Source organism: Xyrauchen texanus, chromosome 12 (genome assembly GCF_025860055.1).
Source record: "Xyrauchen texanus isolate HMW12.3.18 chromosome 12, RBS_HiC_50CHRs, whole genome shotgun sequence".
NCBI classification, from domain to species: domain Eukaryota; kingdom Metazoa; phylum Chordata; class Actinopteri; order Cypriniformes; family Catostomidae; genus Xyrauchen; species Xyrauchen texanus.
Window position 1 is genome coordinate 40,824,670 of NC_068287.1, and position 15,914 is coordinate 40,840,583.

Genomic DNA, 15,914 nt, shown 5'->3' on the forward strand with positions numbered 1-15,914 from the left:
TCTTTGCATTTTCCTCTTTGTTAAGACAGAACTGAATAAGTCTAAAGAAAAAAGTAAACATTTATTTCAGAATAAAAAAATGACAGATTGACAAAGATTAATAGTGTTTATTTAGATATTTGTTCGCATAAAGTTTCTTATGTGAAGCTGTATAACAATATTATTTATTTCTAAGTGTTCACCTCTCCATCCTTTCATACTATAAAGAATAGTTTGTTTTTATGTTGCATCTTTCTAGGGAGTTACCAGATAATATTAGAAGAATTTGCTTTGGCTTTAGTACAATGACAATATAAAAGCCAATTATTTAATTTAGCAAATAACATTGTCTTTATACTTATTTATCTCACACAGAAAATGGCTTTGAAAAGATTAAGAACCCTGATCAAGAGGACAGTTTTCAAAACAAATGACGAGGAAGAAATAAAAAACTTTTTTTATTTATTTCAACGACAGCAACTCTCTTTTTTTTCTCCTAAAGTATATAGATAAAACATTAGGCAAAGTTACAAAAATGTTCTCAAAACAAATCTGTTAAAATTGTAAATATATTATGTCATGAAGGGCTTATCACAAATGAGTCCTCCATGTTCACTGGTCCCTCGTGAACACTTTATTGTGAGGATGGCAGAAAATGGCGTTTAATTCAACATCATTGTTTACCCTTTTTCCCCTGCTTTTCCCTTTTTTCTCGTTCTTTTCGTTTCTGTCTGTATAGCTCTCTAAAGTGGAGTCTCTTTGGATTAAGCCCATAGGCTTTGAGTCTCTGTCCACTGAACTCTCGGCCACCCATCTTCACCTTCAGGGACCTGGAAATTAGGCGTCCACCTAGGCGTCTGTTTTTCTTCTTAAGCAATTTAGGTTTTCCAGTATTAAGCACCTCCTCTTTGGGGGTTTCTGGAGTCTTTTCCACTTTAATCTTCTTCTTAGGAACCAGGAACTCCTCATCATCCTCTCCTTCATCCATCGTAGTGGCTTCTCTCAGATCCTGGACCTCTTTCTTCTCCATGCTGTCTGTTGGAGTGCTTTCGGATGTCTCCTCTGTGAGATCTTCTTTCTCTTTCATGGTCTCAGACATCTTAAGATGATCCCCCTTCTTTTTACCCACATTTCCCTTGGCATCCGTCGGCTCCTCTCGACTTTCGTTCCTGTGACATAAATAGGATAAATACACTAGAGCACAAGTACTTATATGATGAAAGGGACATTGTTCTCAAGTGAAAACTTTAAAATGGCAATGCGCAGTCTCATTTTTGTCACATTTAGATGTTTAAACTCACTCATTATACAGAGATGGGAACACTTGAAGTTTCTTCTTGACGTTTCGAGCTTTGATCTTGAAGTTCTTCACCTCACAGAGTTCATCCCTCTCTGACCTACGCAAGGAAAAACAAAACAAAACGTATCAATATAAACTTTAATTCCAGGCTCATTAACCATTAAATGCACGGTTTCGCCAAACATCATTACACACTCGGGTCTTTAGAGACCAAATCCTTTTTTGTCACTTTGGAGCTAGACAACCAGGATCCCCATTTACATTTGGTGTATGGAAAAAAGCAGCCAGTACAATCTTCAACATTTCTTTTTTACATTTACATTTATGCATTAGGCAGACGCTTTTATCCAAAGCGACTTACAGTGCACTTATTACAGGGACAATCCCCCCCGGAGCAACCTGGAGTTAAGTGCCTTGCTCAAGGACACAATGGTGGTGGCTGTGGGGATCAAACCAGCAACCTTCTGATTACCAGTTATGTGCTTTAACCCACTACGCCACCACCACTCCCCGATTTCATAAGCCAGTCATACATTTTTGGAACGACATTAGGGTGTGTAAATAATGACAATTTTAATTTTTGTGTGAACTTCCATTAATTCACCTCTGCCATAGAGTACTTTACAGACCTGTACATGCATGTCTTCCTCAGCGAGCACCAGCGGTTTAGCTCCTTTTCATCAGCTTTCAGGATCTAGGGAAATAAATTCAGGTAAGAATTAAAAAGCAAATATTATCTAGAAGATTTCTGATGATGTAAAAATAAACTAATAGAAATATTTATGATTTATGAATATAGGATTCATATAAAAGTCCAGCATCAAATACTAATCTACACGGGAGGTGCTTCATATCAATTCAGATCTGCTCAGAGAGAAGATTACTGTCCCTCAGGTCCTGGTCAGAGTTATTCCCAGAGGAACATCAATACCAGGTCAGACACAATCACAGCTCATCACAACAGCATCCACAGATCTATTCTGTACATTCACATAACTCATCATATTATAAAGCAATTCATCCAGGTATGAATGTCGCTCGTAGATCTTTACCTCATCGGAGGTCAGGCCGAAGTCATTTGGTACCACCTCTCTGTAACGGAACCTGCAGGGCAAGTCATCAATGATGTCCTCGTAATCCAGTTTATAGTACTCATCAAAATACTGCTCAAACGTCTTCTCCTCTGATAAAAAATTGTAATAATAATTGTTAGTAGGCATAGGCCAATATATCGGCCAGGCTGAGTAATCGGCCAATATTTGGGCATTTTGTGATTATCGGCATACACGTTTGCTTGGCCGATTAACTTGGTGACATTCCCTTGTGTCAGTTCCGAAATCTATCAACAGATTTGTCAATGGATAGTCAAAACTTTGTTTTCAATTTTGTATTTCTTTTATCAAGATTATGCAAATTTGAGTAAATATTGCATAAGTGTTTTTTTTTTTCCTCTTTAGAAATTGTGTACATCTGACTTGCTTTTTTTAATTTGTTTTAAGCTTATCGGCATTAACATCGGCCATCCTGCTCAACAGATATCGGTCATCCACTAATTGTTAGGTTAGAACAGATCAGAACACTTTAAACAAACTTACGTGTTTTATTTTAAAGAGGGTTGAATTTTGTAAAGATACAGATGTTCTATACAATTCTGTTTTATTATTTAAAATTAATAAAATATTGTATAACCTGAAAATCTGATGTGAATGGAAGTGAATGGGAAGCACAAGATGTAAACATTATACATGTTAATTAGAGGTCGAGAAAAAAGAAATGACGATTTGGTGCATAACGCAGGACTTTTAAGTATAAACATGCCTGAAACACACCGGGACTCTTATTTTGAAAATATGCTACGATGAAAAACTATCAGCAATTTACGGAAATACATTTTTGCCGATAACCAATAGCTCCAAAAAGCAACTATCGGTAACGATTAATCTGTAAAACCGATATATCGGTCTACCTCTAGTGTTAATATGATTTTAGTGTCATGAAAGCTCTTCCCACTTCCTGTGTAAAGTTATATCCAATATTACAACATTGTTATCATGACGAGGTAATACCAGTAAACCCTGTAATCTGGTAAGACGCTGGAACACTGATAAATCCCAACAAACCTCAATACTCAAGGGGGCGACAGAGTTACCTTCAAACGTCTACGCCATTAAACCGAATGTGTTATTATTCTGGTATATTGCTATACATTTATTGATGTATTCAGCAAGATTCAGTTCAAACTGTTGATTCGCCATGACAGTAGATAACTTGAAATTTACCGTAGAAGTGGACAGTTCACACTAATCTCACTGTAACGCCTCTTGTGGCAACATTAAGAATAAAACACATACTTGTGTTGAGTTATGAATTGTGATCTGACACATTTCAGAATGCAATGACATGTGAGCTCAAGCTTGTGCTGCAAGATGCATTTGCGTTCATGTTGTTGTGTAGAGTATGTTTGGCCCTAAAGCTCAAAGTATACTTTGATTAGACAAAAACGCTAAGCGTCTGCATACATGGCGCTGATCGTCATCAGTAGAGTGTGGAGGTCAGCATATACCCACATATGTATAACTTGAGTCTGAAGGAATATAAAGACATCTTTATGCGTCAAAACTTGCATCAACCACCTGTGTATGCGCACAGTCAAATGCTAGGCTAGCGTTCGACTGTACGCAGATGCTTATCAATCACGTCAAAAGCCAAGTATAATTTGGTCGTAAAGGTGATATCTTTTGCCAAAAGCTAAACTGGTGCTGGTCACACATTTATGAGTGCCGCCATGCTGAGATCATACGACCAGTCGAATTACACACGTTATTTTAAAAACCCAAAATTGATACTTTCACTAGCAGAATAAATTAGTGAATTTAATTTATGCAACAACAAAAAACACAATCAATTTCAAAAACAATGTGCGAATAAAGCAGAATTTCCATCACGTATTCAAAAGAACAATATCGCCCCTTCCAGAGACATTTTAGTCACTGTGCACATCTTTTATTCCTAATAAATTCAATAGCATAATAAATTCTTCTCATCGAATAAAATATCTATCCACCTCAAGCGAGCGTATACGTTTTTTATGTGCATTTTGGAGATTTCATTATTTTAAGTGTTTCCCTCCAACCATTTTATACAATATCCCAAAATCTGCATAAAAATAAGTGGATGGAAATCCAGCTACCGGTAGCTGAGAACTTCTACTTTTACATGATGTTGCATTTACAATGCAAGGTGTCACACAAGATAAACACAAATATTACTGAGCGCACCTTTAAGGTTTACAGAAACCTTTATATGAATACTAACTTGATAGAAAAACACATTCAACATCAGACACTCACTTGGATCAAAGACCGGCTTTTTTTGGGTGACGATCTCCGCAAAGTGAGACTTCCTCCTTTTCTTTCCCATTAGAGGGGCATCATCTTTGGTTTTCTTCTTCCTTTCCACTCTCTCCTTCTTTCTCTTTTTTTTAGAAACTGGTTGTTGACTAGGGTCATAGTCAGCATCCATCTACCAAAGAGATTTCAGGTTAGACTAAGATCTTCTATCATACACAATCAATAGATGACTGTGGTATGTGGAAAAACTCCAGGTATCCACATTTATTTCACAATGCCCCTTAGAGGATAGGGAACATTTTTTGTTTTGGGTTCCCTCGCAATTAATAAATCATGGCTTTACCACAGTAACCATAGCTGAACTATGGTATTTGTAATAAAACTATAATAATTACAAAATTGACCATGGTTTTAACAGTAGCCATATTTAAACCATCATATTCTTATAGCAGTTTTCCACTGCATGTTACGGTTCGACTCGCCTCAACTCTACTCGCTTTATGTTTCTGAGCTTGCTTTTCCACTGCAGTTTAGTGGCTCATCAGCGTGGGTGTGATTATAGGCTGGTCGTCATAGTTGCGCTGCCTCTACTGCCATGACATCATCTTAAACAATGACACAAACTGACCAAAACAATAACACGACCGCTAGCTGTTAGCTACTAGCTCATTGTGCTGCATAAAGCAGTTGTTGCATGATGAATTTCACACAAGTGTAACAGTTAAATTGTCCTGGTTGTATTAGAAGCAAGCTTTCAGTAGCTGCACTACTAAATAAAGTGAAGCTTTCAAGCAGAGTATAGAGTTAACGTAACAAAACGTAACATCCTCCATCGTGGATCAACACCAGTCCAGGGCGCTCTCCCTCCCATTGCTCGCCGGTTTAGATAGCGTCCTTTTGGTCAAACCACTTCCAAATTTCCTTGATGGTTCTGTAGCCACTTTAAAGTTTTTTAACTTTTCCCTACACTGTTGGTAGGTCCGGTGGTAGCCGTGTGCGTCCAACAGCTGAGACACTTCCTGAGACTTTTTCTTTCGCTCATCACTAACGAGTGGAACATCTGCACCTCGTTTATTGACCATGGCGTGGTTTTGTGCACAGCCATTTCTTTTTTCACAATTTGAAAGTCGCGTGAACAAATGATACTGTTATCGCTGTTGCTAACTTTAAAACTAGCGGGTTGATGTCGCGTTTCGGAAATCCAGTGACGCTGGTAGTGACGGTTCTCTCTGACCAATCAGTAATCTGCAGGATTTTGACGTCACATTTAGTATCGGCTCGGCTCGGCTGGAACCTCGACCGAGGTGGTACTAAAAAAAGTAGCAGGTACTATCCACTGTGGAAAACCCCCAAAAAAGCAAGCAGAGTCGAGTTGAGTCAAGTTGTACAGTGCAGTGGAAAAGCCCCATTAATGAAACCCAAGTTGTAATACTGGAAAACGAAAACTATAGTATTACAAATCATACTTTTGGGGTTACTAAGGTTTAAACACAAATACCATAGTGCTACTGCTTAGAGGACATACCCTGTCCTATAAGGGACTATGTACTATTTAAATACATAAGGATATAAAATGTAAATATTCAAAATGGTCTTACTATAAAGTCAGGATCTTCACAGTTGGGTTGATCGTTTCCCTCTGCATCAAAATTTTCCTCTCCCCCGTACTCTTCCTCATCCTCTGCCTCTCCCGTCCATGTGTCCCAGTTCCAATGTTCTAACAAAACAGACACAAAACACACTCACATCACATGAACAATATGAAGCATTTTTGAAAGCACACATTGTACATGATTTGTACATTACCTCCCAATTCCTCGTCATCATTAAACTGTGGTTTCTCCTCCTCGTCCTCTCCGTAGTATTCATCTCCAAAGAACTTCTACCCTCACAAGAGCAACAAATACAGATTCAGAACCACACAAAAATATGGAACTAAATGTAAATATCAAATAGCTATTATTTCCTTACAAGATGTGAGATCTTTTAACTAATCACCATCCATATAAAGTTGGGCTCGGAGATTGCTGATAGTTAGGCCTCACTGCTTTTAGGCCTACAGTTTTACATGGATACATTTAATTTCCACCCCACCTGCATGAGCTGATCATGTTGCTGGGGGTCAAAGTCATCCTCCAGATCGACCTCATTGAAGGCCAGCTGTTCATTTCCTGTCAGCTCCTGCAGCTTCTTCAGTTTGTCCATGATCTCTGCACGCTTCAGGTTCTTCAGTTCCTTCAGCTGCTGCTGCTTCTGTTCCTTCTCCTACAGGACGTCACAAGAGATGCAAGAGTTCAGGTACATCACAAAAACTCTCCATTTAACACTTTTGACATACAACTGTTGCTAAAAACCAAACCGCTGTCCGTGTATGTTGTCGTTGAAGTCTCCAGAACATCATGTTGTAAATACAGTATTGCAACAACCAAATGGAAGGGGAAAAAAGCAAACAAACAACAAAAACAATTGTAAAAGTCTTTTAAAAATGGCTACTTGTTTTTTTTACCTTTTTCTTCCGCTCTTTCACCTCCTGTCTCTTTCTCTTTCTTGTCTCGTCTTTGCTTCGGACAGATGTGGCAATGTTTCGGGGATACGTTTTGATCTGTGCAGTGGAGGTGAGAAGTAATGACATTTTAGAGGATTGCCCTTCTTAGCATTCACATGTATAGATAATAAACCCCACACAATTGTTATGATGAATCAAACTAATGCTGGTATTCTCTTTCACACTTGCTCACAGCCTCTCCCTCTTACCTTTACAGCATCAGGCTCCTCAAAGCGGAAGTTATAATGCCTCTCAAAGTCCTCCTGTTTCTGCAGAAAAGACTCTCCCTCGTCCTCAGAGTCATCAACATCTTCCTGCAACAGCTCATTATAGGTGGGGATCCTAAAAGCCATTCACAGATACAGTGTCAATTACAATAGGGTTACAAATTCAGTCACTTAAAGCGATCATATCAAGAAGAATCAAAGATAATGGTGATGGATGTACTCCGAAAATATAACTGTAACTTTGAGAGCTAAAAACGTCCTCCTCAGCCCAAAAACACCATTTACAGAAACTAAGCTGCAAAAACGACTCTGTTTGAATTCAAAAGGATTTTTGAATGAGTCTTTTTTTGCAGCTGATCCCTTTGAAAGATGCAAATATTCGGAAATGTTTATTGTTTGTTGATTCGGTCACAATACAGGCTTTACTATCCGGCCATTTAATTCTAAGGGTCACAGGGAGGGTGGAAAACGGTCATGAAAAACTCAAACCTGATTAGCATTTTAAAGATGCACTCAGTCATTTCTCATTAAAACATTTCCCCCCTAAAGAAGTGAAAAGTACATTTGAAACATGATACAGTAACTCAGATAACCGCTCTGTACAATTGTGGTCAGAAGAATAGACTCCGAATGCTATTCTGAGATGCGGGTTGGTGCTGATTTGGCGGCACGTGGTGGACCTCCACAATATTAGGCAGGTGGTTTTAATGGTGTGGCTGATTGGTGTATGTCTAAAATCATGATCATTCACATGAGCTGAAGACTAAAGTCATATCAGTAACTATAAAATCTGTTTTATTTTACATGGAGAGGGTGCCCTCATGCGGTCTGCCATGTAAGGATAATGTGATCAGAAGAAAACTACTCGCTTAATCTCAAGTCTAAACCCACCTCTCGTCTTCATTCTCCTCCAGGTAGCGCTTGTTGAGCATGTAATCTCGCAGGAAAGACTCCTTCTCATCCAGCTGAGGGTTGTTCCAGAAATCACGCAGGTATTTCTGGATTTATATCCATGACACACAGGGCAGCCGCCAATCAGAAAAGAGCATTTTTAATCTCAACTCCCAACAGCTAATCAAATCAATCCATAGCCCATATCATTTTAACTATATATATATATATATATATATATATATATATATATATATATATATATATCAGTACATTTAAAACTACTTTAGCTTTAATCCAGTCAAACACTGACCATGTCCTGAACGTCCTCCTTCCCTTCAAGCTCTGCTTGACCCTTCAACCACTCCACATAGTCAGCTTCCTCTTTATCCTTATATGCACAGGAAAACACAGACAAAGAGACAGTTTAAGATTGTAGCCAGTAATAAGAATAACCAGATTTATTCTAAACAATCAAACATAATTACAGTGGCCCATGGGTGCACAACACAACAAAATTGACAAAGCATATCAAATCCGAAAAAAATATTAAGCCACAACACAATGAAATAAAGCTGCAACACAACAAAATAATCAGAAAAGGCTTAATTTCTATTACAATGAATGGGAGAAACTAGAACAGAATTTCTGTTGTAGCCTTAGTTTCTCCAATGATACTGCCGATGCACTCAACTAAATCAGAGAATGTTAATGGTCGTGGTCCTGCCTCCATGAACTGAAACGTCTTTACAATTAAGCTTCATGTCAAACCATTTTATTGACCTCTTGGACGGTTTCATTCACAAAACAACTTCTGATGACAGCGCAAGCAATGACCGAAAGTTCCTCACATACTTATTTAGAAAGAGTATGTGAGTGTTTGCTAAATCAACATTATATGATATTAATGCACATAATAACATTTTAATTACTGTTCGCATACATGTTGAAAGCTTCCTATTTTCATTTACTAGCGAGCCTGAAGCCTTCCTTATATGGTCTTTTCATGGCCGTGGATTATGATAATTGTGAACGAACGTGCACACATGCTCTATTTTCGAATGTTTGGAATTCACTAATATACACAGTTTTACTAACAAATCTGGAGGGTACAAAGCATTCATGAACGCGTAATAACGTTTTGTGAAGCTCTATTTTACACATAAATTACTCCCCAATTTACTCACAAGTTTCACGAATGAGGCCCACTGTGTTGTGGCTTATTTCCCTTGTGCAAAGGCCATTCCATTGTGACTTTATTTTGTTGTGTTGTGTCTTAAATTCATTGTGCTGTGGCCTTTCCATTGTGGCTTAATTTTGTCGTGTTGTGGTTTCATTTCATTGTGTTGTGGCCTTTCCGTTGTGGCTTATTTCTATTGTGTTGTGACTTATTGTTGCGTTGTGGCTTAATTTAATGGTGTTGTGGATCATTTCTGTTGCGTTGTGCCTTTTCCGTCGTGTTATGACTTAAAATTGTTGCTTTGTGGCACAATATTGTTTTGTTGTGACTTATTTCAATTGTGTTGTGGCTATTTTGTTGTGTTATGGCTTAATTGTTTTTATGTTGTAGCTTCATTTAGTTGTGTTATGGTTTAAGATCATTGTTTTGTAACTTATTTTCATTGCATTGTGGCTTAATATTGTTGTGCTGTGGCTTTTTTGTGTGTGTGTGTGTGTTGAGGCTCATTGTGGTGGGGTTTAATTTCGTCTTATTTCAATTCTGTTTTCAGCTTTTATTTGCTTTGCTAATTTTGTTATATTGTGCACCCATGGGCCTCCTTTAACATCCAACGAAACTGCTACAACATTTGATCAATCATGTACAATCATGAAACGCGTTCAATTGATAGTACATCTCTAACACCCTGAAGAGAGACTTCAACGTTTGGTATTATATCAATTAAAAGGATGAAGCACCTTCTCCTCTTGTGATTTCATTCTCCGTGTCAGCAGCTTCTCGTCTTGATCACTATCTTCTTCGTCACTATCTTGAATAAACTTGCGGAAACTATCAGATGGAAAAAGGCAAAGCTTAAGTAAAACACATTTTAGTGCTCTAAAAATAACTTTAAAAATGTTATACAGCGACAACCTCAATGAAGCCACTTGACTTCCTACCTTTCCTTCAGCTCCTTCTGTTCCTGGATGTAGGTCGGAGACCCAGCTCTCTGTAACACAAACACAGTCATGATATATAGTGTTATATGACTGTGCAGCTGTAGAAATGTGTCATCCAATAGAATAACATTTTCCTGGCCTTCAATATCAATTTACAGATTTTCAGAATTCAAAAGACAGCAGATTTCTCATCAAACCAATTCTCATCAAAGATCACGAGTGTCGATACCTCTTGCATCTGTTTGGAAAGTTCTTCATCAGCACTGTCATCCTCATCATCATCATATTTTCTGAAATATACAATATTATATTTATTATATCATGTAATATCTACCCACGCAGTCAGCTTTAGACCAAACTAAGAGGGCATCAGTAGTCTAAATGTGAATAATTCACATAAATATTGGTTTCAGCATGTAACTATAGAAAGACAAGAGCATCAATTTGGCCTAAGCACACATGGTTTCTTACCCCCCTCTCTCCAGGATGACTTTCCGCTCATAGTCCTTTAGAAACATGGGTTTCTCAGACTTTTTTGAAGTGGATGGCTGCTCATCACTGCCAGATTCTGATGCTGTTGAATAAAGAGCAATTCACAGCTCACGTCTAAAACAGTCTGGTCTCATAATGTGATTAATCAATACAGTATTAATCATACAAGGAGACATCTTTACATACAGTCCTCTGTGTAGAACTTGGCATCCTTCTGATAGATCTTTGGATCTTTCTTCTTCAGTAGTGAGAGCGTTCTGAAGAAATCCCGGTCAAGCTTTGGGTCCAGCTCCTAAATATTAATTTATCAGACTTTTATTAGATGTGAGGAACTGAGGACAAAAGAATGCGAAGGTATAATATCTTACCACTTCACTCTCGTCAGAGTCTGAGTCAGACGAGCCCGAGGTATTCTCCTCATCCTGGTTTCCATAGCGGTCCTTCACTAGAACATACAACATAAACTCTCTGATTTATAGTCCCCATTAAGTTTCTTTCCTGTGCTGATGCATTTCCTACTGAAACAGGAAGTTGTAATATCATTGGGCACACCCCTTTTTTATACAGTGATGAGCCAAAACATTATGACCACCAGCCTAATATGCTGTTGGTCCTCCTTGTGCCACCAAGACAGAACTGACCTGCCGAGGCACGGACTCTACAAGACTCCTGAAGATGTTCTGTTGTATCTGGCACCAAGACATTAGCAGCAGATCCTTCAGGTCCTGTAAGTTGCATGGTGGAGCCGCCGTGGATCGGTCTTGTTGGTCCAGCTCATCTCAAAGATGCTTAATCGGATTAGATCTGGGGTCAGGGCAACACCTTGAACTCTTCATCATGTTCCTCAAACTATTCCAGAAAAATGTTTGCAGTGTGGAAGGGTGCATTATTCTGCTGAAAGAGGTCACTGCCATCAAGGTATACCATTGCCATAAAGGGGTGTACCTGTTTAGGTAGGTGGCACGTGCAAATTGACGTCCACATGAATGGCCGGACCCAGGGTTTCCCAGCAGAACATTGCCAAGAGCATGACACACTATCCACTGGCTTGCGGTCTTCCCACAGTGCATCCTGGTGCCATTACTTCCCCAGGTAAACGGCACACGTACACGGCCGTCCACATGATGTAAAAGAAAACAGGACTCGTCGGACCAGGCGGACCTACTTCCACTGCTCCAAGGTCCAGTTCTGACACATGCATGCCCATGGTAGGCACATTCGATGGTGGACAGGGGTCATCATGGGTACTCTGACCGGTCAGTGGCAACGCAACCCCATACGCAGCAGGGTGCGATACACTTTGCGTTGTGACACATTCCTCCATAACCATCATTAACATTTTCTGTGACTTGTGCCACAGTAGACCTTCTGTCAGTTCAGACAGGATGGGATAGCCTTCGTTGCCCTCGTGCATTGATGAGACTTGGATGCCTTGAACACCCTGTCGCCGGTTTGTGGTTTGTCCCTCCTCGGACTGCTGTCATTATGTACTCGCCACTATTGACCAGGAGCACCCCACAAGCCTTGCCGTTTCAGAGATGCTCTGACCCAGTCGTCTAGCCATAACAATTTGGCGCTTGTCAAGTCACTCAGGTCTTTACTCTTGCCCATTTCTCACATTGACTACATCCATTGTGTAGACATCTAATCTACCCAGACCTTGACATGTTGCCTTGTTAGATGATCAATGTCATTCACTTCACCTGTGAGTGGTCATAATGTTTTGACTCATTGGTGTAAGTAGCCAATAGCCTTTAATTCACATCAGTGCTAGTCAGTGACAGGAGAGCATTTTAAAGTATACTAGCTACTAGGTGGTCACAAAGCTATCAGACACTGACTTAGTCTTGTAAAAAGCCAAATTCTAAGAGTTTAACACTGTTAAAACTTAATATTAACAAAGTCCCTTTCAAGGCAAGTCAGTCCACACTGTGGCCATCTTTGGAACCCCTGGCAGCTATTTTCTATGAATGCAAGCAGCATAAAAATCCAAATAAATCTCCAAATGGTTGATCAAGATTATGATCAAAGAACAAGATTTCAAATAGTGATCAACCAATATGGGTTTTTTAATGGCTGATGATAATGCCGAAATCCAGAGTGCAGTACGGCATACAATTTAACATAGTAAATAACATAAACATAGAATTGCTAAAAAAAATCAAACTATTATTTAGCACTTTTCTCAAATCCACACAAAACTTTAACTTTGTAAAAAGAATCTATAAAATAATATTGTATTTTAAATGGCAGTTTCTTCTGATTTCTGTTTAGTCATCAAATTTTAGTAATTTATTTTCCCACTAAGAAATTGTTAATATATTAGGAAGAAGGAAATAACAGTACACACACTAGCCAGCAAACATGGATGTCCACATTAGGAATCGCATTTTCTCAAAAAACACCAAATCAAACAAATTATACTCACAGTCCATAGTGAATAAAACATTTACTTAAAGCACACGTGAAGCGCTTTTACTTTGAAGTTGCACTCGCACGCTTGTGCGGATCCAGTGTGAGCAGCAATCTCCAGACAGTTTAAACAGCATTGCTCACTTGCTTGGATTGTCACGGAGTGACCGTCATGATTTGTGAATCAGAGGAACTTTTGATCCTGAAGTTTTTAATTCTGGCTGATGGGAAGCGCGCTTCAGAGGAATATATTAGAAGAGCACTCGACAGGAAGAAAACACTGGATTTTCATGAATTACATATTTTTAAACAAGATATCTGCATATTTGCAGACAGTATATAATAGAAGTTTGATTGATATTTGCCTTTTTAAAGGGTAACTAAACACCTGCTCCGAGTCTGACTCCACCCACTAGAAATATTTGAAAATGCAGGAAAAGTGGGCAGACCCCGGCGGGATAGAGGGAACGAACCGAGTCGCGGGGCTGAGCCGGGGGCACCTGAGACTCGTAGTGACGGATTAATTGACAGCTGCTGTCAGACTCTATGCTATTATTATTCCTCACACGGTCGCAAGACGACATGTACATGAATCTGGCGTGGTGAGCTGGAACCTGCTTACGTCAGCTGTCACCGCTTACGTCACGAAGTACCGCAACAGCCAATAGGAAAATTCAACTGCAGTAGCCACCGTTCAACCTGAAGAGGGCAGCACTCAGACGTTTTTACACCATATATTGTAGAATTAACACTTTATACACAAATGTCAAAAAAATTACTTGAATCAATGACCAGTACTAATAAAGCCCCATGCTTACAGATCATTAACTAAAAAAAGTTGGTTTAGGGTTTAGTTACCCTTTAACACTAGACAAGACAGTTAAAGGTTACAGGGAACTGTTGAGGACAGACTGTTAGAATATGTGCTTTAGAGGAAGATTTATGAGCATTTCACAGGATGCTCAATCTGCTGAAGTTTTGTGAGGTTGGTTTATTACATCTGTTTAAACGAGATATGTGCATATTTGTAGAAGGTATATGATATTAGTTTTATTGATATTTGCCTTTTTATCATTAGACAAGACTAAAAAGTTACAGGGAACTGTTGAGGAGAGAGAAAGAATGAAACAGACGAGCACTTTTATATTATGAGATCAAATGCATCTGTTGCGGCTCTGATATGTGGACCGTTTAAATGACACTCTGTTGCACACCGGTTTATTATTGTAGAAACACGACGGCACGTAACAACAAAATGAACCGTGACTGGCGGTTCACATGTCTCAGTTGCTTCACATGCAATCAGGCGATTCTCAGAGCCCTCAAGAAATAAATCGGCCAAACAGGAAAATGTATCGGCAGATGCGATTTTTAAAGAATTTTGAATATTGGCTGAATTATCGGCCTCAGCGATATATCGGTCAACAACTGATTTCAAATTAGCAGTCAATCTGACAACAATGGTATTACATTTTACTTTTTAAGCTAAGTTCACGTTAAAAACTATTTTTCAGACTGGTACAGCTAATGCGCATGCACGTTCTCAAGTTGACTGACAGGCGATGTCAGTTTCTAAAAGGTGATTGGCTCTTTTACCTGTAAGGCGGGACTTCCTTTTCTAAATCCGCCATATTGGGTTTTCCAATTTCTCCCATTCACTTCAATATAATCGCTCCGTCTCGGGCAAAATAGTCTCTTGTATTAGTCGCCAGTATCAAACAAATGAAACATTACAATTACAGAAAGATTATGAAAGCTTTTACACTGTTCTAACTTTAAAGTAGATTCCATATAAATTGAATAGGAATTGAACAAGTAAAAATATTGTGGTAACTATGGTAATCGTTGTCATTTTTTTTAAGTTATTTCCGAAAAGAGCTTACTTGTATTCACATTTTCGATTTGAAGATATGGATAAAGTTGACCTTTATTTATTCATATTACTTCATATTAGTGTATAATACTATAACTTTAGCTTCATGACAAAATAATGTTACCCGAGCATCCATAAAACAAACAATGGTTTACATAAAGGTGTTTGAGATTTATATGTAGATGTCCTTCGATCATCATACAAAATAATATACTTAAGGTGTGAGCTAAACAGAATGTGTTTGTATTTCTAGCACAAGTGTCTCAACTCACGTCTCTGCAGCTCTTCTTTCTGCCGATATTTCTCATATTTCTCCGCGAACTTCTTGTTGATCTTAAGGTCCGACATAACTGTAAACTGTCTTCTGATTCGCGATCAGATTATCACAATAATTCAAACTCTCGTGCTGTACATGCTCGTCTGCAACACGGCATGGGCACGTGACCTCTGACCCTCCTACGTCATTCTACGTCAGGGTTCAAATATCTACTCGGATCCTAATGGATTTTTCACCTTAGAAATTAAAACAATAATTTTTTCACTACTTTGAAATGTATACCTTATAAGTGTTTGTTGAATAATTAGGTGAAAACGTGCGTGTTTGCTTGAACAGGACACGTGGTTTCATTGCGTAAATATGGCGTCAAATTCTAGCGCGTCGTCTAGAGGGCAGTATATCCTTAACAACTGTAAAACCAGTACTTAATCACAAGAACTTCTTCAATTA

The 15,914-nt window shown here is 38.7% G+C and overlaps 1 protein-coding gene and 1 non-coding gene across 2 annotated transcripts; both read right to left on the reverse strand.

Moving 5' to 3' along the window:
* Positions 1-128: 128 nt before the first annotated feature.
* kri1 (KRI1 homolog) lies at positions 129-15,624 on the reverse strand. Its single transcript, XM_052139525.1, has 19 exons — positions 15,460-15,624; positions 11,271-11,347; positions 11,089-11,194; positions 10,882-10,984; positions 10,640-10,700; positions 10,411-10,460; positions 10,210-10,300; positions 8,606-8,683; positions 8,293-8,399; positions 7,384-7,516; positions 7,136-7,231; positions 6,724-6,894; positions 6,436-6,511; positions 6,228-6,346; positions 4,630-4,801; positions 2,332-2,462; positions 1,909-1,973; positions 1,281-1,376; positions 129-1,148 (listed from the first exon to the last, which is right to left on the reverse strand). Exons 1-19 carry the CDS (start codon positions 15,533-15,535, stop codon positions 653-655), a joined length of 2,304 nt encoding a protein of 767 aa, XP_051995485.1. The 5' UTR covers positions 15,536-15,624; the 3' UTR covers positions 129-652.
* On the reverse strand, positions 2,144-2,243 carry LOC127653496 (Z30 small nucleolar RNA). Its single transcript, XR_007971815.1, has one exon. It is a non-coding gene; the product is annotated as a Z30 small nucleolar RNA (small nucleolar RNA).
* Positions 15,625-15,914: the final 290 nt, after the last annotated feature.